The following is a 25,946-nucleotide window of genomic DNA, read 5'->3' on the forward strand; positions in this document are numbered from 1 at the left end:
CACGACAGTCTAGAACACCAGCCTCCACCGGCTGAGGAAAACACACATCATGAATATAATCAGCAACTAACTCACGTGCGTACAAATAAAAATCATTCGCCTGCTGAGAGTCACGAGGAAAGGCCGTGGAAAAACCACGACAGTCTAGAACACCAGCCTCCACCGGCTGAGGAAAACACACATCATGAAGATAATCAGCTCCCGTGGAAAAGCCACGACAGTCAGGAACTGCAGCCTTTAGCGGCTGGGAGCAAGCATCAGCATTCAAAGCACAAAACGACATATCCGGAAATGAAGCCACAGTAACGGAAGGAACGCCCCCAATGTCTTGACCAAGGGCGAAGTTTATCAGTTTTTTGATTCCCCTGAAAGCGGACAATCAGATGAATCCTCTCTATGCGATTCCTGTTTTCTCGATTGTACCCAGAGGGTAATTTGAGCGTTAGTGAAGGGATTTTTGATACTGAATTCAGAAGCGTACTTGCTTAACGGGTCATCCTGGGATGATATCAAACCATCCTCGCGCAGTTTGAAGAGCAAAAGAACCGCGAATATCTTAGTAACACTTCCAATGCGGTACTTCGTGTTATCGTCAGGGGGAACTGACCCTTTGTAAGTTTTGCTTCCATAGTGACCCTTCCAGACGACAGCATCTCTGTAAAAGCTATTTATGGAAATTGCAGATTTGTTCTGTGCCTTTGCTGCTATCGAAAGGAGGTGTTTGTCGATCTTGTCGAGTGCTTCGTCGATTCTTGAAGGCAATGGCTTCGGTAGTGCGAACAAAGGTGGTTTACCGGGGCATCTAGAGTCGAGCGGTGACCGTTTCTGTTGCTCGCACGATTTGTAATTCTTACACGAGGATTTCGAGTAACACATCGAAGCGAAAAGGATCGCTATTACTACAGCAACCACACAAGAAACTGAAGCTATAATTTGCCATGTCCTTGTAGAACGACGGAATCTTACGGCTAGTGGGTCTAGTGGTTCCATTTCTACAATAGCCAAGTAGACTCTATATCCACAATGAAAATATGAGCTTGATATATAAACGTTGAAAAGAACAAAGAATTATAGAGTGAAGCTGTGAACGTGTGCTAGCAATCAAGACTAGAGATAACTGAAATACAATATGCTGGCTTGAGCAATTAATCCCTTTAAGCTAGGTGCCCAAAGGGGGGTAAATTGCCTCCGGTGACAATAGGCTGACACGAGCAATTATTGTAATGCAAGAAATTCACTTGCATTTACATTAACTAGGGTTTAAGCCGCATGTTATTTGTTTGGGCAAACTCGTTAACCTCACTAACATTGTGTTCCATAATTGATGGGGAGTTGAGGGAAATTATTTCTAAACGCTGTTTTAACAGCGTTTAGAAATATGTGGACGATTTAAAAATCGTCCACATATATGGCTCTCGGGTCTCCAGGTGTATAAGGTCGTCCAGCTTATCGCAATAAACAAGGGGCCGAGCTTGGTCCCTTGAGGGATACCTCTGACCACTTAAGTGGTGACTACCTGACGACGATGATGCAGTTTGCACACATTAAGACTTTCCCTGGAGAAAAGCGGCTACCAATTTTTTTTAAGCAAGACTTTTAAGTTAAACGTTTTCTGAATACTGCCTTCTATTTTGGCTGCTGGCATTCACCAGTGCACTCCCTTTCTCCCCTCATGGTCAGTTTCTCGACAGTCTTCATAACCGAAAATTGGTTTTGAAGTGAAAGGCTTGCGTTTTGACCCTCTGTCAAGAACACTGCGAAAACAAGGCCACACTTACTTGTTTTAAGTTTTTGAATACCGCCTCGTTGTATCGCTCGTCCCTTCGGGGGACCTTGGTAGCCTTGGCAGCAACAAGGAGCAGAACCGATACGAGAAATACCTTTAAGGCCCATCCTACTGTGCCATGCTCTAACAATGGTAGCTTCAGCTAGGCCCCCTCCCCCGCACATTGCCTAACAGGAAAGATACAAGTAAGCACTTCCTCCGAATAGGTGCTTCGCCTAAACGTGTTACACTTGATATAATAGACTTCGATGATGAGGGTACTGTACGTTCGTTAGAAGGAAAGTATCGATAGATTACAGTAAACCCGCCACAACTTTTCTGATCATTGAAAGCGCATAAAGTGCGGTACAGTATCGTATGTGTATCAAACCTCGATCGGACTCAAACTTCGGAACTTCCGGAAAATTTAAATAACTTCGATAATTGAAATTTTCGAAGCAGGCTTAGAAATAACCAATCATCTTCAAATCAATTTTCAGAAGAATTTTCAGAAAAATTACCCGCCCCTCACAATTGGGAACTGATTCGGATCTGAGTACAACTGACTAGGAACCAAGAAGTTTTAGGAACCAGGATCACACCGCGGTGAAATCGAAGTCTTTTTTCTCTCCAAAATTAACAATATTTCAAATGCTACTACAAAGTTCACCTGTTTTCCTAAAACAAAATAAAGTAGCAACTACCCAGGTTATCCCAACAGGGGACCCGAGGACAAATTCAAAGGTTTATTAACTGCGAATTCCAGAGCATTTTCCTTAGTGTCCTAGCTGGCGATCGCGTAAGGCGGACTCTTCTTCGTCATCACCCTGACCAAAACTAAAGGTATTCCATGCACCAGTAACATATCTTTTTAGTAGAAACACCTTCGAAACAAGTGGCTTAGGTTTTGAAGAAAACATTTAAAGATAAAGACCACTAAGTCTTTAAACGAAATATTCGCTCTTTATTCTCGGGCAGTTTTGCAAATTACAAAATACAAAACGCCCAGCTTTTGAATAGTCTATCACACCTATTAAGTTAGAACTTCATCCTTTAATATAGAATTTTAAGTTAAATCAATGTTTCATAATCTAGCATCAAGTATCAACTTTCATGGTACGAATTTTAGTTCTTTTGTATTTGGCATCTTCGTAGATTTTTAAGAAGTTATACAGTATTTTTTTTTTTGAAGTCAAATTTTATTTTAGAGATCATTTAAGTTATCTTTAAATTAAAATCAACTCATATGGACTGAAGTTGAACGATTCTAAATAGATTATTGTCCCTTCTTTGCTGCGGTTTTCAGTATTCTGCGAGCGACTCTCGTGGAGCAGTTGCAATTGCCTCCTGCCATTCAAAATCCTTGAAGCGTTTTCATTGGCCAGCTCTGAAATTGTTTCCAATAACGCTACCACTCCGCAAGAGGCTGACCAATCAAAAAATTATAACGCTAGTTTGAGGCAGAAAACGGTCTGAAGGTATTGATGTGCTAACCTCTTTTTTGATAGTTGCACAAAAATAACGACAAGCGTAGACCTTTATTTCTACCATAGCAAAGAATGAAAGTTTTATTTACAGCACACCCGCCCTCGCTCTAGATATCAAACGTTATCGTGGTTTGTAGGAAAACGGCTGGAATGTTTCAGACAAAGTCCATTTCAGGGCGCAAGTCACGTCTGGGGTTCTTTGAATTTTCGATTGTTTTTCGCCGTCGTCTTTCTATTTTGGCGACGTCCTCGTTGCCGTCGCCGCCTTGCGTATGTCCTTAATAAAAGAAGAAAACCTCACTTTCGTGAAACTAGTAGTTGACCTTTATTGCAAAATGGGTATTTATGAGTATTTATTTGTAAAGGCAAGAAAGTTGTTTTCGACTCTTATTTATACTTGCCTTATGTTATGTCCTTCTGTTTTCTAACCCAGCTGGTGTTGCTTTCGATGCTTTTAAACAATGGAACGCAATTAGCTCCCAGAAAATCCCCCAAAACGCTAACTGCAAGAAACATTTTTAAAACTACATGTACATAAGGTTTTAAGAATATTTCGTTGTCTTACCAAATCAAGCTAGACGGATAGTGCGATTTTACGAAAATTCCGTTTTTCCTGTGACTTAGAATCTAACTAAATCGAACAATCTACCCTTTTTCGCCAAATTAACAATAAGTTTTTCAAATATTACTACAAAGATCACCTGTTTTCCTGAAATGTTTCAGACAGCAGAAATAACCAATCGTCTTCAAATCAATTTTCAGAAAAAGCGTGCTGTCTTGATCGGGAAGTACTATTCATCCTGTTCTTCAATCGTTTTGGTTTTATAATACCTTACAGACTTGAGGATTTTGGTGGTATATTATGAACGTTGCCTCAAGAAATAGTTTACTTCAAAGTGCCCATCACATATTTTGGTATTGTTTCCAACCAATATTGAAACTAGATAAATATTAGTCGTTGGAAATAGATGCTTCTTGTAACTTTGCTAGGATGACAATATGTAGATATTGAAGGTATTTACTCAAAAAATAATAAGATAATAACCTGAGAACTCTTGGCTAGTGTACGCCCGGTAACCTCTCCACGACCAACACTTATGAAAAAGCAAGTGTAAACGAAGCATAAGAACTGCACCCGGTAACCTCTCTTGCATCCGGTAACCTCTCCACGCCCAAAATTTAATGAAAGAGCAAGTGTAAACGAAGCATAAGTACTGCACCCGGTAACCTCTCCACGACCAACACTTATGAAAGAGCAAGTGTAAACGAAGCATAGTACTGCACCCGGTAACCTCTCCACGACCAACACTTATGAAAGAGCAAGTGTAAACGAAGCATAGTACTGCACCCGGTAACCTCTCCACGACCAACACTTATGAAAGAGCAAGTGTAAACGAAGCACAAGTACTGCACCCGGTAACCTCTCCACGACCAACACTTATGAAAGAGCAAGTGTAAACGAAGCATAAGTACTGCACCCGGTAACCTCTCCACGACCAACACTTATGAAAGAGCAAGTGTAAACGAAGCATAGTACTGCACCCGGTAACCTCTCCACGACCAACACTTATGAAAGAGCAAGTGTAAACGAAGCATAGTACTGCACCCGGTAACCTCTCCACGACCAACACTTATGAAAGAGCAAGTGTAAACGAAGCATAGTACTGCACCCGGTAACCTCTCCACGACCAACACTTATGAAAGAGCAAGTGTAAACGAAGCATAGTACTGCACCCGGTAACCTCTCCACGACCAACACTTATAAAAGAGCAAGTGTAAACGAAGCATAAGTACTGCACCCGGTAACCTCTTTAAGCCCAACCCCTTTGAAAGGAATAGAAAACTATAAATTGGTAAGAAACAGACATTGAGAGCACAGCCCGAGTAAAGTAATTTCGTGAAATTACAAGCTATTACAGACTCGACCTACTTGCGCCTGTGTGTTTTTTTTTCTAGTCTAGTAAAAAATTAAGCTGAATAATCCAAGAACAAAGCAAATTTGTTTGGGATTTTGACATATTATTATTAGACCTAATAGGGTTTTAAGAATATTTCCTTTCCTAACTAAATCAAGCTAGACGGTTCTCGAAAATTGCGATTTCTCGAAAATCCCGTTCTGCCTGTGACTCAGAATCTAACGACATCGAACTCGAAATCGAAACCGCGGGGATCAGTTCCTAATTCCTCAGTTCCTAGTAAGTTCCTAGTCAGTCCCTATTAGGGGTCAGGGGAGTACAATGCTAAAATGGTAAATCTACATTTACCGAGCAAAATCAGCTTATATTGATGGAAAGGCATTAAAATATGGTTTATAAATTATTTACAACAATTTTTGTGGATTCTAGACTAATGTCAAGTAGAGTATCTTGTCTGGTTTCTAGTTTAGACGCTTGCAATTTTCTATGTAATACACTGGAACTGAAGTGACCGGGATATAATTAGAATCATCCAAAAGAAGGGGAATTCTTTTTGATTTATAAATTTTTTTTACTCAGTTGTATTATAGTATGTGTTGTGCATTAAAGTGCGTGTGAAAGGTATACATTTTTTTCTATATAATTAGGAACCAGATACTATTTTCGGTCAGGAGTAGGAACCGATTAGAAACTGGTCTAAAAAATGATGCAAGTCTCTATGAATCTCTTTAAAAAAGAATAAATTCCACTTCTTTCGGATGATTCTAATTATATACAGGTCACTTCTAGTTCAGTTTCTATCTAACTGAACGTTATTATTTAGATGTCGCGCAGTTGACATGACGGAAAGACATGACGTGACGCTTCAAATAAGCCCATTTCATTAAGGCGGAGAATTTCTCTGAGTACTTAGTAACTTATAGCAAACAAAATATCAAGTGCGATTTTTTTTAAATTGATGCGCCTTTTTGTAAAGTGTCTTGAAAGTGGAGCTTTTCGTTCCAGAGCTGATACACAGGGCAATGATGATCAAGGAAAAATCTTAAAAAGCCAAGATCTGGTTATGTGCACTTCGGCCTAACGTTATTTGTGTTTTGAAAATCAGTCCGTAATACAAGGAACCTATAGCCATTGTAAGAAATTGTGTCTTCTTTCTCGAACTGCGCGTTTCCCAGGTTTTTCCGTCATGTCCGCGCAGTTAGTATTTGGTGTAGCTAGCGTGACTAACAAGCGCGTGATCTTAACGTGACTTCCACTTCGGTGGTCTTCACCGTCGACAACATTCGCAAAAATTTTAAAAGTCATTCTGCAGTCAATCTAGGAACTCAAAGCTTTAATCTTTGCAAATAGCTCTGAATAATTATGAAAAGTTATCTGAATTGAGACTATATTGGAATGAGAGTCCTTTCTTCTATTAGGATCGTCTTTTGAATGTTTTGCACTAGTAATGACTCAAATAGAAATTTAACATAAATCCGTTAAATAGCGCAAAAATCGGCGTAAAAAAGAATGTTGGCGTATTTTCAGCCATACCTTCCAATTCTATACAGAAAATAGGTAATTTCGATTTTTTACCCGCCCCTTACAATTGGGAACTGATTAGGATCTGAGTACAACTGACTAGGAACCAAGAAGTTTTAGGAACCAGGATCACACCGCGGTGAAATCGAAGTCTTTGTTCTCTCCAAAATTAACAATATGTATTTCAAATGCTACTACAAAGTTCACCTGTTTTCCTAAAACAAAATAAAGTAGCAACTACCCAGGTTATCCCAACAGGGGACCCGAGGACAAATTCAAAGGTTTATCAACTGCGAATTCTAGAGCATTTTCCTTAGTGTCCTAGCTGGCGATCGCGTAAGGCGGACTCTTCTTCGTCATCACCCTGACCAAAACTAAAGGTATTCCATGCACCAGTAACATATAGTTTTAGTAGTAACACCTTCGAAACAAGTGGCTTAGGTTTTGAAGAAAACATTTAAAGATAAAGACCACTCAGTCAATAAACGAAATATTCGCTCTTTATTCTCGGGCAGTTTTGCAAAATACAAAATACTAAACGCCCAACTTTTGAATGGTCTATAACACCTATTAAGTTAGAACTTCATCCTTTAATATAGAATTTTAAGTTAAATCAATGTTTCATAATCTAGCATCAAGTATCAACTTTCATGGTACGAATTTTAGTTCTTTTGTATTTGGCATCTTCGTAGATTTTTAAGAAGTTATACAGTATTTTTTTTTTGAAGTCAAATTTTATTTTAGAGATCATTTAAGTTATCTTTAAATTAAAATCAACTCATATGGACTGAAGTTGAACGATTCTAAATAGATTATTGTCCCTTCTTTGCTGCGGTTTTCAGTATTCTGCGAGCGACTCTCGTGGAGCAGTTGCAATTGCCTCCTGCCATTCAAAATCCTTGAAGCGTTTTCATTGGCCAGCTCTGAAATTGTTTCCAATAACGCTACCACTCCGCAAGAGGCTGACCAATCAAAAAATTATAACGCTAGTTTGAGGCAGAAAACGGTCTGAAGGTATTGATGTGCTAACCTCTTTTTTGATAGTTGCACAAAAATAACGACAAGCGTAGACCTTTATTTCTACCATAGCAAAGAATGAAAGTTTTATTTACAGCACACCCGCCCTCGCTCTAGATATCAAACGTTATCGTGGTTTGTAGGAAAACGGCTGGAATGTTTCAGACAAAGTCCATTTCAGGGCGCAATTCACGTCTGGGGTTCTTTGAATTTTCGATTGTTTTTCGCCGTTCGTCTTTCTATTTTGGTGACGTTCTCGTTGCCATCGCCGCCTTGCGTATGTCCTTAATAAAAGAAGAAAACCTCACTTTCGTGAAACTAGTAGTTGACCTTTATTGCAAAATGGGTATTTATGAGTATTTATTTGTAAAGGCAAGAAAATTGTATTCGACTCTTTATGTTTTTAACTCCTTCTGTTTTCTAACCCAGCTGGTGTTGCTTTCGATGCTTTTAAACAATGGAACGCAATTAGCTCCCAGAAAATCCCCCAAAACGCCAACTGCGAGAAACAGTTGGTTTTGAGAATATTTCGTTGTCTTACCAAATCAAGCTAGACGGATAGTGCGATTTTACGAAAATTCCGTTTTTCCTGTGACTCAAAATCTAACTACGAACAGACTTCTTTTTTTCGCAAAATTAACAATACGTTTTTCAAATACTACTACAAAGATCACGTGTTTTCCTGAAATGTTTCAGACAGCAGGGCCGTAGCAGGGGGTGGGGCACTAGGGGCACGTGCCCCTCCAATATTTTCAAAAATTATAAGGAAGTGACCAGAGGAACGTGGCCGTGCCCCCAATATTTTTTTAATGTTTCTGTATTTGTGTCCCCAATCTTAGGTGGCCTGCTACGGCTTTGGATAGTCCAGACCTGGGACTCTCTTTGCGCTCGACATTCTGGCTCGTGTGAAAGAGGGTCCAGTATTTATTGCATGCGCATGCGCGAAAATACACCGCATATATGCGGTGTGGCCTGGCTGCTTAGTTCAAGATGGCTGCGAAAGGGACGAGCGAGGTTTTATTTCCGAAATAATACGCTGATTTTGGCCGTGGGTAAATACTTGATTGTCAATCTTTTCTGAGAACAGGATAGATGATAATTAGAGTCTGGAAAATATATCAATCAAAGAATCAGGGAATCGACCCTCCTTTGGCACGTCCGTTATTGCGTGCGCTCGCATTTCAACTTTTGCCGTGAAGATCGCTGATTGGTACATGTTCGCGCATGCGCATGCATTAAATACTTAACCCTCTTTCACGCGAGCCAGAATGTCGAGTGCAAAGAGAGCCCCAGGTCTGGACTACGGCTTTGGACAGAGCGTCCATTTCAGAGCGCTTTTCACGTCTGGGGCTCTTTGAGTTTTCTCTTGTTTGTCTGTCGTCTAGTCACCTAGTCTATTTTGGTGAAGTTCTCTTTGCCATCGCCGCCTAGTGTTAAGTCCTTAATAAAAAAAGAAAACTTAAAATGTAAAACTATTAATTGACCAATATTGCAAAATTGATATTTTTTTTAGAATAGCAAGAAAGTTGTCTTCGACTTTTTATATATACTTCTGCTCGTATTCTGTTTTCTAGCCCAGCCGGTTGCTTTCGGAGCAAATTTTATTTGGAGAATATAACCAAAGCCAATGAAACAATATGGCCCATAATATTCCAGCGAGAAGTGTCGAGAAGTTCTGAGATTTGTATAGTTATACAGGTAAATAGATAATATATAGAATAGTGCGTCAGTGTAAGCGTGAATAGAAGAGCGTTCGATACTATTCTGTATCTGTGTCACAGATGTAGAGCGAGATATATATTTTATTAGAAAAAATCCACTCACATACACTATCACGAATCTCGCAATTTGATTAGCTCCCTTACTCACTATCTATTGAGCCATAGATAGTGAGTAGCGAAAAAGCGGCGACAAAAGCGGTTATTTATTACTGAGAATTATTAAAATCGTCATTTATTTGAAGGCAGTATGTGAGTGGATTTATAATAAAACAATTAGACTACTCGTTCTCGTTTTCCATGAGTCATGACTATCTATTGGGGGGGGGGGGGGGGGGTGGGGGACTTTGGCCGTTCATAGAAACGCTTCGCGTAGATCAGAATGAACGTTTTTCGGCCGTAAATTCGAAGCCACTAGCGTGGCGTTTAAACCTGTGTTTTACTCGAACACCTCGCTCCAGAACTCTTCGCGAATTTCTCGCAGCCTCTTTTTCATCCTTTCGCGCGTCTCCAGGGACTTTATCGGGGGGGCTTTTTTTCTCACGCGATGCGAGGCCGTGTCGAGCTCTGATAGTGGCCTTGAGCGCGTAGTATCTCTCTTGTTCCCGAAGTATTAGCCGAAACTCTTCGTCTGAGATATGCCCGTCTTGCAGAGCCTTAGAGACCTGCTCGCTGATCGAGTTTTTCTTACTCTCCGCTAAAACCATCGTGTCTTCGTGTTTAGCCACCTCGCTCGTAAGACCCCTAGAGACTATCCCTGCGACCCCCGCCAGCGGACCGCCGACCAGAACCCCTATCCCACTCAAAGAGACCCCTACCCCTACCCCGGCGCTGGAAAGCGCCCCTGCAGCGATGCCGGCCACAGACACAGCATGGGTAACGGCAAAGGCGCGCTTATACTTTTTCCGCACCTGTCGATGATGCGTTACCTCGTTGTCTAGAACCGCCTGAGTGTCACATATTTTCTGGAGTCGGAAGCTTTGCACGTCGTCCCCGACGCCCTGCGTCATGTGCGTTTGCGGGCAAACACTGGGAAGCGAGGGGTATATGGCACCACCACTAACGTCGCTGTTTGCCATGTCTGTTACGTCGGAGTTAGGTTAGCTCTAGAGCTAGGTTAGCTCTAGAGCTAGGTTAGCTCTAATACAAGGCGAACGGGCTTAAAGTCCACCCGTCTACCGTAGTTATCCCTGATCCATATTTGGATACTCGAGACAAACTCAGAGGAAGTTGCTGCGACGCAAACGGGAATGTCGGGTCCATAGACGACTTTCTCGTGCGGTCTCCCGCGGGTTTCTAGGCAAGCGAGAACGTTTGAAGGCTTGCCTAAGGAGAGGCATTGCGTGCGATCTACGATATCGCAGCAGATGTAGAGGGCCTCTATTTTCGGCAAAGTGCCCCCCCCACCCCAAGGGAAGTGCGAGGTCCCGCTCCCCCAACTGATTGTCTTTAGCCTCTAGGCCAAACAGTGCGCAAGGCTCGGCATTCAGGAACGCAACGCCACTGGACATAAGCGCGATCTCCCCGGTGGAGGGATCCAGCTTCGCGGTCAGAATCTTGCTTTCAGCGCGGTTGATCGTTTCCACGATGGACTCGGCCGTGTGGTGCCCGGCTGGCAGGGTAGCGATGGGCGGGAGGGCGGCTATAGTCGTTATCTGATGCTCCCGCTCGAGATTATACCAGCTGTTAAACAGCGAGCACTGCCGGAGCGCCACGAAGCGTAGGCGCCTTATCGGCCGCTCGAAGTAGAGCGTCTGTTCGCCTTTGGTGAGCACAGTATGTAGGACCACCATTGTGTTGAACACAGCCCGCCTTCGTGTTTAATAGGACTGAGCATGGCTGAGCATGGATTGGGAGGGCTGGCGGATGCTAAACGAGGAGGCCGCAAAGCCGGGGGGGCTCGCAGGGGCGGAAGAGACGAAGAAGGCGGCAACTTCAGCGGGAGCCTCTATAGCCGAACATATCAAACACGCAAAACCCGGTTTCCCTAGGTCTCTGACCCTCGGGAGACCTCGCAGAGGCCTGCTTTAAGCTGGCCCGCGACCCCCGTGGAGAGCACGGCCTCAGACATCACCCCACTACTCACGCAGCTAGAGATACACGTGGCTGAGGACAAATCATTCACGACTAGGGTCCGAGACATATTCAAAGAGACAGTAGTCACGCACAAGTCCGCCAAGGAGTCTCGCCGGTGGCTATCGGAGCCTTCCTATGGGTACTGGTCACAGCAACTAAACTTTGCGGTCTGGTGCGCAACCACCGGATGCGGGGTGTCCCTAGCCGACCCCGCCTTCGCCACGCTCCCCTCTGTCATCAGGGGATTTCTAAGGTTTCACGTCTACTTTACCACGCGGAGGATACTATACGAGCTCGGCGCCCCCCTGCCTGGCGACAGCCCGTTCACGCAAAAAGATTACCCCTACAAGAAAGCCGCTTTCGAGCGTCTATGCATAGAGTTCGGTCTGCCGCGTAAGCCGGACTTCCGATGGAAAGGCGGGCGGAACCACGGGCTAGGCGATGTGTTTGTGTTCTACCCGGGGGAGGGGTATCGCAACGTGCACGTGATCCGTGGCTACGACACGGAGGCAGACGAGCCACCTCAATCTGTTTAGCGACGAAGGTGGGACGTACAATAGTGGGAAGCAGGTGGGTTTCGTACGCAACGACGACCACGGGGGCGTGCAATATAGCTGGTTTGCGCCTCCCAAAGGCGAGGGGCTGACAAAAGCAGGGCTAGGAAGACCCGACCGCTCGGTCGAGGCGTTCGTCTACACAGTGCTTGGCGCGCAGGTAAACGTCCGTTCCTCCATCGCGGGGGCCGGTGGACCGGCCATGGAGGCGCAGGCGGAGTTTACGAAGCTGCTTGAAGACGCGATCACAGAAAACGACATCGCTCAAAGCGTGCAAAGGTACCAGTTAGCCGAGGAGGCCAAGGTGAGACTGAGTCTTGCGGTCGCACCAGGAGTGTGGCTGATGCCGAGCGATCTGGTGATAAACACGCAAAGCGTCGTGGGCTACAACAATAAACTGCAGAAAGCCACAGACTCCATGACGCTCGGCGCAAACGCGGTCAACACCGAGACAAAGCCAGTCGGTGCTCATAACATGTCCGGTGGGCATCCTAGGGTGCAACACGTGACTGATCCGAGGATCGACCGCGAGGTGCGAAGCAAGGCTTTTGCACCTGCGAAAGTGCACGCAGAGGGCGCGGCGCCTGCCCCCTCTTCGCGTATGCGCAGCATGACTGCGCGAAGCGCACCCGGACCGGGCGAAAAAAGTGACCACACCGCCCTCAAGGCGGGGTTGTCGGCACTCGCGGTGGCCGCGGCGTATTACTTGTTCCGATGATTGCTTTGCATTCGGCAAACCAAGAACGCGCGGCTACGGCTAGAATGAGCAGCCACGCATTTTCGCCAAGGAATTTCACCGCTTCTCCTGCAGCCTTAAACACGAAGTTTGCGATGCTGCCTACTAGCCCAGGGAGAAGCTCGCCTAGTTTTTCCCGATAGCCTTAAGCCCGTTACCGACCCCTCTGGCCACGGAGGAGAGCGACTTGCCGAGCGACGTCACAATGGCCGCGATCGTCGTCGCTACGGCCAACCCGATAGCGGTGACGGTAAAGCCGTACTTTTTGAAGATGGCTTTGATGCGCTCCCTGAGCGGCTTTCGGTTCTCGAGCTCTCGGTTTTCGCGTTCTAGTTCGTCGATCTCGGATAGTCTTTCCTCGTTGCGCTCACGGACCTCTTGGCGGCGACTCTCCGACTTGTTAGGTCTCCCTGTCTGTGGTTACCACCCCTTGCAGCTCTTGGACTCGTTCTGTGTTCTCCTGGACCGCGTCTATCTCTGCCACAGACCCCATCGCCAGCTTGAAGCCTTTCAGCTTTGCATCGTCCTGTCGAACGCCCCCGTTCTCATTGAACAGCTATCTGGGTTTAGTCCAACCTTCTTTGTCGAGGTTACGAAGTCGTATTAGCGTCTTTCCCCTCCGGTCTGACTGGAACCGTATCAGATTCTCGTTAAGGTCTGGGTATTTCTCCCTGAGGGACTGGAGACCGAGTCTTGCCGCTGCACCCTCTGTGGTGAACGAGGTTTCAGTGGTCGTCTGCGTCCGGGCCCCCCGCGATGACGTGTTCGTCATTGGGATCGACTCCCCATCGTCGGGGTCAAACGGGATAATAGGCGTCGTCTCGTCGTTCCCCGGTCCGCGATCGGCGGACGCACCCTTCAAGGTATCGTCAATGTCAACGTCAACATCATCCCTGATGCGTGCGCATAGCTCATGCTACGATATATTAGACATGTCTAACAGTCCGCACCATAGCCACGTGACTTCGTACTACTAGGAATGTCAGTCAGCGATAAACCTGACCCCCAACGAACACCCAGAACTCCTCTGGGGTTGAAAGCCGAGAGAACTGTTCACCGGGTCAACCCGTAACGGACAGCGAGATCTCGACCCTCAGGACACTGCGAGTCTTCGCCGCCGGAACGGCAAGCGCTGCAGTGGGGGAACCTGATGGAGTCCTTTTTTCCGACGCTATACAACACCTCCCTCGCCGTGGCCATGACGAGGTCACCCGAGTCTAACAGGTCCTTGAGTTCTGGCGTGGTGATCCAGCCCTCGTTTTGTTAGTGCCGCCCTACCCTCCCGGAAGTGTAGGGGTGGCAGGCCTCAGAGAACTCCGACTCGGTCAGCTGAATGACCCCGGTTAGTTGAAGAACCTAGCTCAATGGCCGTCCCACAACATCCGCGATACGATACACGTTCGTAGGGAAGCCGTATTTCCGTACCAAATCAATGGCGTCCGAGGCGCAGCCGAAGACACTGTCCTTGCATCCTAGGTACGCCGCACGCATGTCGATGTGCGCATGAGGCTGCGCCCCTAAGTTTTCCTTGCTATTCCACACTTTGGACTCAACCTGCGCCGCTCGCCAGACGTCCCTGTATTTAAGAGGCGTTGGCCTGATGTTCTCTCTTTGGATCCACTTCTTGAAGCGATACCCTATTGCGCCTCCCATCGAGTGCGTAGCTTCGGTGTACTCTTGGTAGGCTGGGTGATCATCAGGGAGCCATTGAGGATCATGTCCTGTCTCGTCTGTAAACGCCCTGTCGATAGCCGCTCTATCCTGTCCCGATCGGTACAGTTTGCCTTCGTGCGTGACTATAACGCGCCTGCACAGCCAGATCTTCGTGCTTCTGGGGATCGCCCTGTTTATAAAGCCTCGCGCGTTTTGTGGAGGCACTGGTTAGAGCCTTCTCCTGACATAGCAAACGAAGTCCCCTCAGCCTCGAAGTCTAAGCCGTGGACGCTCGCGATCGCAGGTGGTTCGGTCGGAAGCTCCGCCCAGGCGTGGTTATTGTGGCAAGGGATAGTGTCCCTCGCCCTTAGTCTTGTACTTCCCCGAGTCCCACAGAACGTTACCCAGGGCGTCCACGGCTACTAGCTTTACCTCGAGCTTCTTCTCCATCTCAAAGAGGTCTTCTTTGGTGCATCCCGTAGTGGCCAGCTTATTGTCAAATCGCTCGAGGACCTTGCCTCGTGTCTTGGTTAGACCGAGGGAGCGCGAGGTACCGCGATTCCTCAAGAAGTCGGCAACATAACTCGCTCAAACATTGGCCCAGGCTCACCATTTTGCTCAGGTAAAGGGCGAAGCTCGTATCTCAAGTAGACGAGGTACTCTCGTCCTTTCTCCCAAATACCCGCATCGATGCCTTACAGGGCGCCGACTACGAATTGGTCCCCTCTTTTGACTAATGACCCACCAATCTTGTGCTCCGAGCGCCCTTCCTCCTCTGTGATTGGCGCCAATGGCTATGCGGGGGCCTTACCAACGACCGTAAAGGGCCTGTAACGCCGGTCAGGGTCTACTATCTCAAGCACCGGTGGCAACACTGCGTTTGCCCGCAGAGACTCTCGCTCGTGCGAGACCCACCACACCGAGCCATCGTCATTAATATCCGGCCCCCGCATAACCGGCTTTGGAGCAATGACACCTGCTTCACCAAGATCTCGTATCTACTGGTAAACACCGGCGCTTATGTCTTGGCCCCGAAGAGTGGCATCCACGCTTGGGAATCGAAGATGGGCGCCGCCGACGAAGAGAGAATAGTACTTCTCGGGGTTTAAGCCCTCTGGGCCCTTTTGCCCCAGCAAAGGGTCGAACTCGCGCCAGACTTCCTCTGGCCGCGCTTTCGCCGGTATGAGCGGCTTAAGCAGTTTGTGCTTGACACCCTCGGGGATGCCCCCGTCCAGGATGTTCTGGACCAGCCCTGCCAGCACGGCAGGCGCCTCTTTGTCAGGCATGCTATTGAGAATCTCCTCTATGTAAGCGTCCATGTTTGGGTATGCCTTGTGCCGCCCAGTCTCTAACTGCCCGTATCGCATCCGGCGGGACGAGTGTTTGGGTATGCCTTGTGCCACCCAGTCTCTAATTGCCCGTATCACAGGCGGCGGGACGGGTGTTTGGGTATGCCTTGTGCCACCCAGTCTCTAATTGCCCGTATCGCGGACTCCGATATCAGACAGGACGAGTGCGAACCGTCCCCGAGCGCGCCTCTCGGTGCCGCGCATCCTCTGCCCTACACGATTCGCTCCGCAGGGGCGACACAACCGCGTCTCCGACTGCGTCCCTATGCCGCAGATCCTGCACGGCACGGGGAGGGGGCTGCCCTTACGGAGCCTTTGGAGGTGCACCTTGCAGTAGGTGTCCATGCACCTCTGGCCGCACGTGTTTGCATGGCCGACCTTTAGCCACCCACAGTAATCTTTTCCGCACTTCATCCTTCGAATGCTCAGTATACTACAGGACAGAAGGGGGTCTAATTGCAAGGTTCCCACATGTTACCGCGCGGAGCCGCCTGGAGCCGCGCTGGGGGCATACCGCCGCCGGAACGGCAAGCGCTTGGCGTTCCGGCTGGCTGGGGGGCGCGGTGCGGGTCCCTCTCGTTTCTATGAAAGGCCCCAGTCAAGCCACCCTACGGAGTGTCGATAGAAAGCGGGTTGATGATTGCTAATTGTTTATCTACGCGAAGTGTGTTTTGCGTAGATTAACTTTTAGTAAAAGTTTATCTACGCGAAGCGTGTTTTGCGTAGATTAACTTTTAGTAAAAGTTTATCTACGCGAAGCGTTTCTATGAACGGCCAAAGTCCCCCCCTATTGACCCATAGAAAACTTGAATTCTAATTGTTAAATATATGAAAAAACCTTCAAGCCTGTTTCGTCGTTGCCCACTCATCAGGGGAATTATAAGAATAAACGACATATATAAGTGAATAAAAAGAGATCATTTAAATAGAAGTGCATCAATCAAAATGCCCAAATTGCGTATAAATGGGTTTCACCAAAAATTGGTAGTCGATTCTGCCAAATTTTCGTCGTTAATCGGTAAGGTATATCGTTACCATTAACTGCGTCATGTATTAAAAGTTCTCACTTCACCTGTACACTTTTTTTTTTTATAAGAACCTTTTTTAAATTTTTAATCTTTAAATTTTTAAATTTAATTTTTAATTTTAAATTTTAAATTTTTTAAATTTTTAAATTTAAATTTTAAATCTTTTTAATTTGTAATCAGTTATAAAATGTTGTGGCGGGCTTACTGTAAGTTATCGATACTTCCCTTCTAACGTACAATACCCTCATCATCGGAGTCTATTATATCAAGTGCAACAAGTTATCGATACTTCTCTTCTAACGTACAATACCCTCATCATCGAAGTATTTTTTATCAAGTGCAACACGTTAAGACAAGGCACCTAATGGGGGGGGGGGTGCTTATTGTATCTTTCCTGTTGGCAATGTTGGGGAGGGGGGAGAAAACACTGTATACCTATTTAATTTGTCTCCCTATCCTAGCCGAAGTTACCATTGTTAGAGCATGGCACGGTAGGATGGGCCCTGAAGGAGTACTCGTATCGGTTCTGCTCCTTGTTGCTGCCGAGGCTACCAAGGTCTCCCGAGGGGACGAGCGATCCAACGAGGCAGTTTTCAAAAAACTTAAAACAAGTAAGTGTGGCCTTGCTTTCGGAGTGTTCTTGACAGAGGGCCAAAATGCAAGCCTTTCACTTCAAAACCAATTTTCGGTCAAAAAGCCTAAAGAAACTGAGAAACTGACCATATCGGGAGAAAGGAGGTGCATAGGGGAAAATGTTTCATATTGTGCTAAAACCTGACGAGTTCCCTGCTAGCAGAGGCCTCTTTTTAGTGGGGTCGCTTAGCGCACAAAAAGAGCTCAATCTATACACAGCGGACAAAAGCTCCAAACTTGGTATAAATATAGCCTAGAGGATGGTAATCAATATTGAGACCGGTGCCCACCGGTACCATTAGCGGATCCATAGATAAAAAACAATTATTATTTTTAGAAATCTGGTGTTGCGGGTACCCTGTGGTAAGATTTTCATACCTTTTCAAGACACAAAAAAGATCAAAATGCACATATTTGAAAACGATTTCTATCATTTCGGCTGTATTCTATCGAATTCCGAGCCAGAAAAAAACATATAAATAGCTATAAAAAGTTACATTTGAAGAAGAAGGAAAACTTACTGGAACTCAGGCCCCACGCGGCTTTATTTACATCCCTTTTGCTAACATGCAAATATGTCTGATTTGTATTCATTAAATAAGCACAAATAGGTGGTGCACATGAATTTTCACAGAAATTTTCTTTCAATGAGTTCTCTAGGTATTATATTAAGGGCTACAGAGCTTTAATTCAACCAGCGCGGCTGTAATTAATAGGCCCGTCAGCAGGAAAAAATATGCTACCGATGAGGGAGATTTTTCATAGCCGGTTGTGCGTTGATAAAATATTCCATGACAGCTCGGATCATTTGTTCATCCTTTCGTTACGGCCCTATGTTTTTTTTAAAAATCAATTTATCACAATTGTTTCCGAGGCGAGAGCCATTAGTTATGGGCCAAAGCGGGGAAGCCGAGAACCCTAGCTAATAGCGTTCCATTATTTTCATTGTGTAAAAAAACCGATATCAAACAAATATAGATCGGCAGTGGTGGCTGGCGTCTACGGATATGGCGCTCAAAACCTTCTGATCGTTAAAATAATAGAATAATTCTGGCTTACGTCTGGTTTGGGACTAAACGTGTCCTCTCTTAAGGTTGACGCTAGTATCGTCACACTCGAGTTTTTGAACACTTGTTTATAGCGCCGTCGTTTCTTCGGCACCTAAAAAAACGTCCCTGAAAGAAAAAATCCTCTGTTTGAAAAAAAAATCCCCGCGGACCCTGCGCACATGCTAGCGTACGCGCATCATTCTGAAAAGTATTTTTCAGTTTCTTTCAGAATAACTTTCTCCCTTTTATTACAATAACCGTCCGCCGATCACTGATCCGCACCTTAGGAAAAAGCCTCTAAAAACTCTGTCCTTTAGTAGAAAACCTTTAAAGGATTTCTCATTCCCAAAATCTCCCAAGCGTGTCTCATGTGCATTGTGGAGCTCGGACATCACAAAAAAGGAACGTACCATTTTCAACAGCTTCCACTTATATATTCTGTTAATATATTCTATAAGCCTGACAAAAGCTCTATACTTTTTTTATCATCCTCTCTCGCTTCCTGGAGACCTTTCCCTTTCTTATGCTCCATCCCTGAGGTCATCATTAAGACATCTTTAAGATAATAACATAGTCCTCTATTGCTGCGGCGATTCGATGGAGGTTGGTTGCTATCGTGTTAATTAAAAGCATGCGATGCGTTCAACCTCATCACTATAATGCACAAGTAGGGAGCAATAAGCCCTTTTTGTTTTTGTAGTGCCTCTGCTGGTCAGCTTTTTTCGTTCTTAAGTGCTTCCGAGCATTAATACCGCAAATTTGTGACAATTCCTGTGCTATTTTGCGCTATTTGCGACAAAGAGTTTCTACAGATGTTTCTTCTGCAGAACATACAAATCCTTTAACATTCTCAAGAAAAGAATCACAATCTAATAACTTTGATTAAGAAGGCATATCTAAAGCATCTTATTGGTCTTTGGTGTCTAGTTGACAGACACTTACAAAGCCTCCTTATTAAATCCATCTCTACCTCTGTTTATTTAGCCAACGTCAAAATACCCGATAATTGCGATAAATCGCAGATTTAGAAGAAATAAATTTAAAATCAAGACAAAAGCTCATATTAAGTAGGTTATAGATATTATAAGTCCTTGATACATAAATAATGAGCTTTTTTATGAGGTACTTACAGCATATACAGTGCGAATATAAGCCGCCATCTTGGATAACCGTGAGGAGGATTAGGTCTAGCTTTGAAAACTTTTTCCCTTAAATAAAGCGTTTTAATGCAGCCGACGACAGTTTTATCTTGAAATATGAACAAATACCGTTATATTTCCCCTACCAAAAAAAAAAACAACAAATGGAAATACAACAAGGTCTTTTTAATTTCACCACAGGGAGCCCGTGATGGACGCTTTTTTCTAATTTTTATTCCGTTGTTACAGAGAATCCTAAAGTGGTATCAGTGGGCACCGGTCTCAATATTAATTAGCATCCACTTGGCTATTTTTATGCCAAGTTTGGTGCTTTTGTCCGCTATGTATAGATTGAAACACTAAGCGACCGGACTATTTCTCTTTTTTTCCCCTGGGCTGGCGTTCGCGAGGAAAAGATACCTCTGCCATGGGTCGCAAGTTCGTTTCATCAAATCGCCGTCCACGATCGTGGGCGGGAGATCCAGAGCGCATGCTCCGTTCATTAATTACTGGCCACTTTTTGAGCCCACAATGACAAGCGCATGCGTGAAGCGTATATCCGCTGCGGGATAATAAGCCCGCATTCAAAACGGCGTCCTTCCGTAGACACGCGACGAATAATGAAAGAAGCCATTCAATGCCTTATCTTCATTCAGAATTTTCTCTCTTTTGACTAACGAGTCAATCTTCCGTTTACAGCTTTTGCATATTCTTCTGGAATAAGCTGATCTAAGTTTACCAAAACGTTTTGTAACATTTTTTTCTAGTCCAACTGAGCGATATTTACATTGAAGAATGTCTAAAAATTGTCTTGAAAATTTATCCCACAAACAAGACAAAACTAAACGGCGTTTACTGCGTTTACTGTTTAATCTTTTTAGTAAGGTTTTAGGTGATTTAAATTAAACAACTAACCGGAGTTTGATTCTTAATTTGCGACAAAAACCCATGCAAAGTACATTAGCATATTGACAGCTTTCGCGCGATAGTACGGGTTTTGGCACGTCATGCGGTCGCTCAGAAACGCTCACGCATGCGCAACGAAAACAGTTGCGACCCATGGCAGATGTCTCTTTTCCTCGCAAACGCGAGCCCAGCGAAATACAGAGAAAAGAAGGGAACCTGACGAGAAGCTTCCATATAAAATTCGCTAGCACATCCATGTTTTGTGTATTGTATTTAGGAGAATCTTGCGCTCAATCGTTTTTTCACGTGTGTGTGCACTAACACCGGGAATACGCATTTCCAAAATATGCACCAAAATATTTTTTATCAGTTGCCTAGTGTCCTAGTTGTAACCTGATCTTTAGTCGATTTTAATAGTTTTTTTTTTTTGCTTTAAAAAAAAGGCCAGGTTCTGTCCAATTCGACGCTTGAAATCCGTAAAGTGAAGTCCCCGACTGAATGCGCCATAAACTGCATGAGTCACCAGCAATGCCAATCATTCAACTACCAGGAGGGTGGAAGTACGCATGCGTGCGAGTTGACGAGCAAACCCGCAAGCGAAACCACCAAGGAAGACTTCAAATGCAAAGCCGGCTATAGCTATTATGGAGTTGGCGATAAGGTCAGTATAACAGGAAAAGGGCGCGAAATAAGGAAATGCAAAGCCGGCTATAGCTATTATGGAGTTGGCGATAAGGTCAGTATGACAGGAAAAGGGCGCGAAATAAGGAAATGCAAAGCCGGCTATAGCTATTATGGAGTTGGCGATAAGGTCAGTATAACAGGAAAAGGGCGCGAAATAAGGAAATGCAAAGCCGGCTATAGCTATTATGGAGTTGGCAATAAGGTCAGTATAACAGGAAAAGGGCGCGAAATAAGGAAATGCAAAGCCGGCTATAGCTATTATGGAGTTGGCGATAAGGTCAGTATGACAGGAAAAGGGCGCAAAATAAGGAAATGCAAAGCCGTCTATAGCTATTATGGAGTTGGCGATAAGGTCAGTATAACAGGAAAAGGGCGCGAAATAAGGAAATGCAAAGCCGGCTATAGCTATTATGGAGTTGGCGATAAGGTCAGTATAACAGGAAAAGGGCGCGAAATAAGGAAATGCATCTATAAAGGAAGGGCCTGAGGTTACTTGGCTCGGATATGTTGCCTCGTTGTGGGATTGGCATATAGAAGGGTTTTCAAATGTAAGGTATTTTTAGAAGGAATATGATTAATATTGCAATTTTGGGCCCCGTCGAGCCCCCGGTCATGTTTATAGGTGAGTACCCTCCCACGCTTATCAACAACTTGATGTTTTTGTTAAACGCGGTCTTTTCCATAAAATGAAACTTATCAATTCCTTTCTTTCTGGATTACTTGCAAAGTTCACTGTCTTTTCGTAAGCGTGGCCGTAGCTCGGGGGCTTCGTAGATCCTTTCAAAGATGTTAAAACATCTTTGGTCAATTGGGAAGGTCTTTGAAAAGTAACCAAGCTTTCTCTGTATTATCATATGGCAGGACGAGTACACAAAAATGAAATATCTTTGTCTCACGCAAGAGGAAAAGGGATTTCAGTAAATAGCACTCGCACAGCAATGGCACTGCTGTAGTCACTCTTCTCACAGCTCTCGTTTTTCTAGCCTTTGTTGCATAAATGCGCTCATCCTGTATCGTGTATTGATTTCTTGATTCATTTGCTTGTTTTTGCGTAGGGCTTCGCGGTTTTCTAGCCTTTGTTGCATAAATGCACTTGTTCTATTCGATTATTGATTTCTTATTGATTTTTTGTTTTTTTGAATTTGTTTTTGCGTAGGTCTCTCAGCTTTGTTCAAGGTCCTCGTGCAAAAACGGTGGAACATGCGTAGAAACTGCGTGTAATTACAAGTGTCTTTGTGGCTCAGACACGTATGGCAAGGATTGTTCTCTCTGGAAAGGTAATTATTTACTTTCTGCATTCCCCTACTTCATATAAGGTTGCACAGGAATCCATATGGCGTAGCCCGCAGTGAATCATGGGTAAGCTAATACGCTCTTTTTTTATTAGAACCTTTTTTTAAAGAACGTCCAGCCCGAGATTTCACCAAATTTTAAGAGCACGTCAAGAACATTCCGAGGCTCAGATAGCAGATTTTTTTCTTTTTTAGTCCTTTGTGCTTTGTGCTCATAGTAACAACCTTATTATTGCTATTAATCATAAGTATTTATTCTCTTCCTTTAAGAACATCGTTGAATAAGAACGATCCAGCCTTCACTGAAAATTAGACGTTCTTATAAAGAAGGGGTGTGCATGAACAAGAGTGTACATAAACGCGAATACTATAACGTTCTAAGCCTGGATTGGCGAGGAAAACGTAAAATGTGTTATAATTTTTGGTTACACCATGTTATAGCAGAGTCTTATGATTTCCTGTAGACGGCTTAGACGGGTATGAACTACTCTTTCGCCAACCCTTTGGGTATTCTATACAAGACGTCAGTAACGAAGACCTTTCCGCCTTCACAATCTGTTTCTGGGCCCTCTTCAACGGCGATGGCTACAGCACTTTTGCAGTTTTCTCATACTCAGTTCCGTTACAGCCAAAATCAATAGTACTTGAACGTGTACAATCCAACAGTGTGCTAACAATTGTTGGCCAAAAAAAGTAAGTACGTGGAAACCAAATCTTACGATACTGAAACGAACGATAGCCTCGATTTTACGTCTGTTTCTTCTTCTATGTGATATATGTATGTAATTTGGTACAAATAAATACAAAAAGCCCAAATAGTCGTGTTCGTGAACCAGAAGAATGAATACAATACACTAAAACCTGGAATTCAATTCTGCCAAATTTTCGTCTTTAATAAGACTTCTTCAGGGCAGAGTCTGCTCTGCCCGGCCGTAGCAGGGGGTGGGGAAACGGGGACTTGTGACCCCCCCCCCCCCCCCACCCCGGAAAAAACACACACGCATTATCGAAAATTATAAGTAAGTGATCAGTTGGGGCGTGGCTGTGCACCCAAATTTTTTCTTAAGGTTTCTGTATTGTGCCCCTTCAATATTTGGAGGCCTGTTACGGCACTGAGCTGTGATAATCGCTTATTCTGTCGTCATCCACTAATTTATATATTTAAGTTGCATATATATTTAGGTTGACCATATTAACAAGAAGAAGTTTATTGACTGGGTAGTTGATAGGCGACTGACGATGTGTTTTTTCGTTTTCGACAGACTGTTCTGGGAATCACCGTTTTATTCTAACTTCGAATTGACTCATTACTGCATCAAATGGAATAGTACCGGCGGAGTGTGGACTGTCTACGTCAATGGGGCCAAAATGGCAGGTGGATCCAATCTCCAGTCAAATGCTGTTATTCCAGGGAATGGGAAGTTTGTTCTTGGCAGAGGCGTGGCTTCCATGACAGGAAATGAATTTGGTTTCACGGCAGATGGGTTTGAGGGAATCATTAGTGATTTGAACATGTGGGACCACGAGCTAGAAATCGAGCAGATCAAGCAAGTTTTTAATTGCAAAAACCTGACAGGAAATGTGATTGAATGGAGAGGATTCAAGAGCAATGTACAAGGAGAAGCCATTTCTTTGCCAGCAAAATGTCCTAATAATGGTGAGCTCTTATAGCGATTAATCGCTATGGCTAAGCTGTCCTTTCAATGAGTATCAATTGAATAAACACACTCATGACATGATGGAAAAACATGACGTGACGCTTCAAATAAGCCCATTTCACATCGAATAAGGCGGAGAATTTCTCTGAGTACTTAGTAACTTATAGCAAACAAAATATCAAGTGCGACTTTTTTTTAAATTGATGCGACTTTTTGTAAAGTGTCATTGAAATTTGAGCTTTTCGTCTCTGATCTGATACACAAGGCAATGATGATCAAGGAAAATTTATCACAAAAAGCCAAAATCTGGCTATGTGCACTTCGGCCCGTAATACAAGGAGCCATTGTAAGAAATAGTGCCTCTCTCTCTATCTGGAATTGCGCGTTTTCCAGGTTTTTCCGTCATGTCCACACTCATAACTTTACATTTACCACAGGTAGCCCAAGCACTAGTTTTGAAGCTTGTTCGTAGCTTGGAATCGGCTGTTATTCTTAGAGGTAAAACCACAGGCTTCCCACCCGCGTTAGTGAAGGATTTCTAAGGACAAACGAATTCACGCAAATAAACACCTATGAGTTATATCTTCATGCTCTATTCATTAAATAAACTTAGTTGGGATGTAGATGTATCCGTCTGTGGTGTTTCTTCTTCCCAAGAAGCTAAATTTTACGAGTTTAGAGCGATATAACTTTGTCTTGGATTTTGAGCCAATTCTAAGTATTTTAATAAGACAAGGCTGGTAACTTTATTCTTACTACCTCAACTTCAGCGCGATTTTCTGTCGGATTATAAGCAGCACGAAATCACTGACACCGGAACAGGATGGAAGAAGGATGGAACTATCTCCGAAACGAGTTTTTAAGCAATCCGCCTAAAAACCTGCGAGAAATGATTTTTTGAACGTCAATTTTAGGTTTCCGTCGATGATCGAGACATAGCAGCTGGTCAAATGGCATCCTAGGAATGTAATTTGCATAGACAGTGCCCTAGGCATTTCTTTGTCCCTTCTCCATCCCTCTTCTAGATCGACAGGTCGCGGTCAAAGATTCAAATGGCTGCTTACTCGTTTAAAAAAATGGCTAGCGGCCAGGGAAAATAGTAAAAATAGCTCGGATGTTTTGCCACATATCGAATGTAAGTGTACCCTGGCATAGGTCTGCGAGATAAAAATATTTCGTTTGTTGTATTTTCCTGGCGAATTTCGACGGTATTTGAGTGCTACCGAAAATGGCGCCTCCAACCTTGTTTCTTTCCTTAGTAGGGGGAGAGAAGTCGTATATTCCGTTACGAAAACCCCCCAAAATCGTATATTACACATAAATATGACAACAACAAGGCATGTTCTAAGTTTTAAGGCAATTTTATTGGCAATGTTTCACAAAAAATCGCGACTTCAATCCACTCGTTTTTAAGCTCTAAAAATAAAAGCCGATTCCAAGCTACGAACAAGCTTCAAAACCATTGCCTGGGCTACCTGTGCATTTACCTGCCTTCACGCAAACTATCAATCGTCGTGTTTACTGTAGTTTTCAGTAGTTAGGTGAATACTCATCGACAAATTTCAACAGCTAAATAAATTGGCTTCCGGCCTCCGTTCAAAAAATCCTTTAATCGTCAAGTTAACGTCCAATTTACGTTCAATTTACACCCGATCTAGTCAATCGTTAAAAATCTATACCGATTTCTGCAATCGATAAATCGATTGAATTTAAAAATCGTTAAAAATCGGCCGCACTTAAAAAAAGTGAACCAGGAAACATAATG

At 44.2% G+C, this 25,946-nt stretch overlaps 1 protein-coding gene across 1 annotated transcript in view; it reads left to right on the top strand.

The window, feature by feature from the left end:
• Positions 1-7,009: 7,009 nt before the first annotated feature.
• The window catches only part of LOC116620697, a 42,717-nt gene continuing 23,780 nt past the window's right edge, over positions 7,010-25,946 (top strand). Inside the window, exons 1-6 of the mRNA XM_032386320.2 lie at positions 7,010-7,069; positions 17,282-17,431; positions 20,991-21,208; positions 22,388-22,508; positions 22,988-23,216; positions 23,786-24,180. Coding sequence (XP_032242211.2) covers positions 17,317-17,431; positions 20,991-21,208; positions 22,388-22,508; positions 22,988-23,216; positions 23,786-24,180 — 1,078 coding nt within the window. The 5' untranslated portion in view covers positions 7,010-7,069; positions 17,282-17,316. The remainder of the gene's footprint in view (positions 7,070-17,281; positions 17,432-20,990; positions 21,209-22,387; positions 22,509-22,987; positions 23,217-23,785; positions 24,181-25,946) is intronic.

This window comes from Nematostella vectensis, chromosome 10, assembly GCF_932526225.1.
Source record: "Nematostella vectensis chromosome 10, jaNemVect1.1, whole genome shotgun sequence".
Taxonomy (NCBI): domain Eukaryota; kingdom Metazoa; phylum Cnidaria; class Anthozoa; order Actiniaria; family Edwardsiidae; genus Nematostella; species Nematostella vectensis.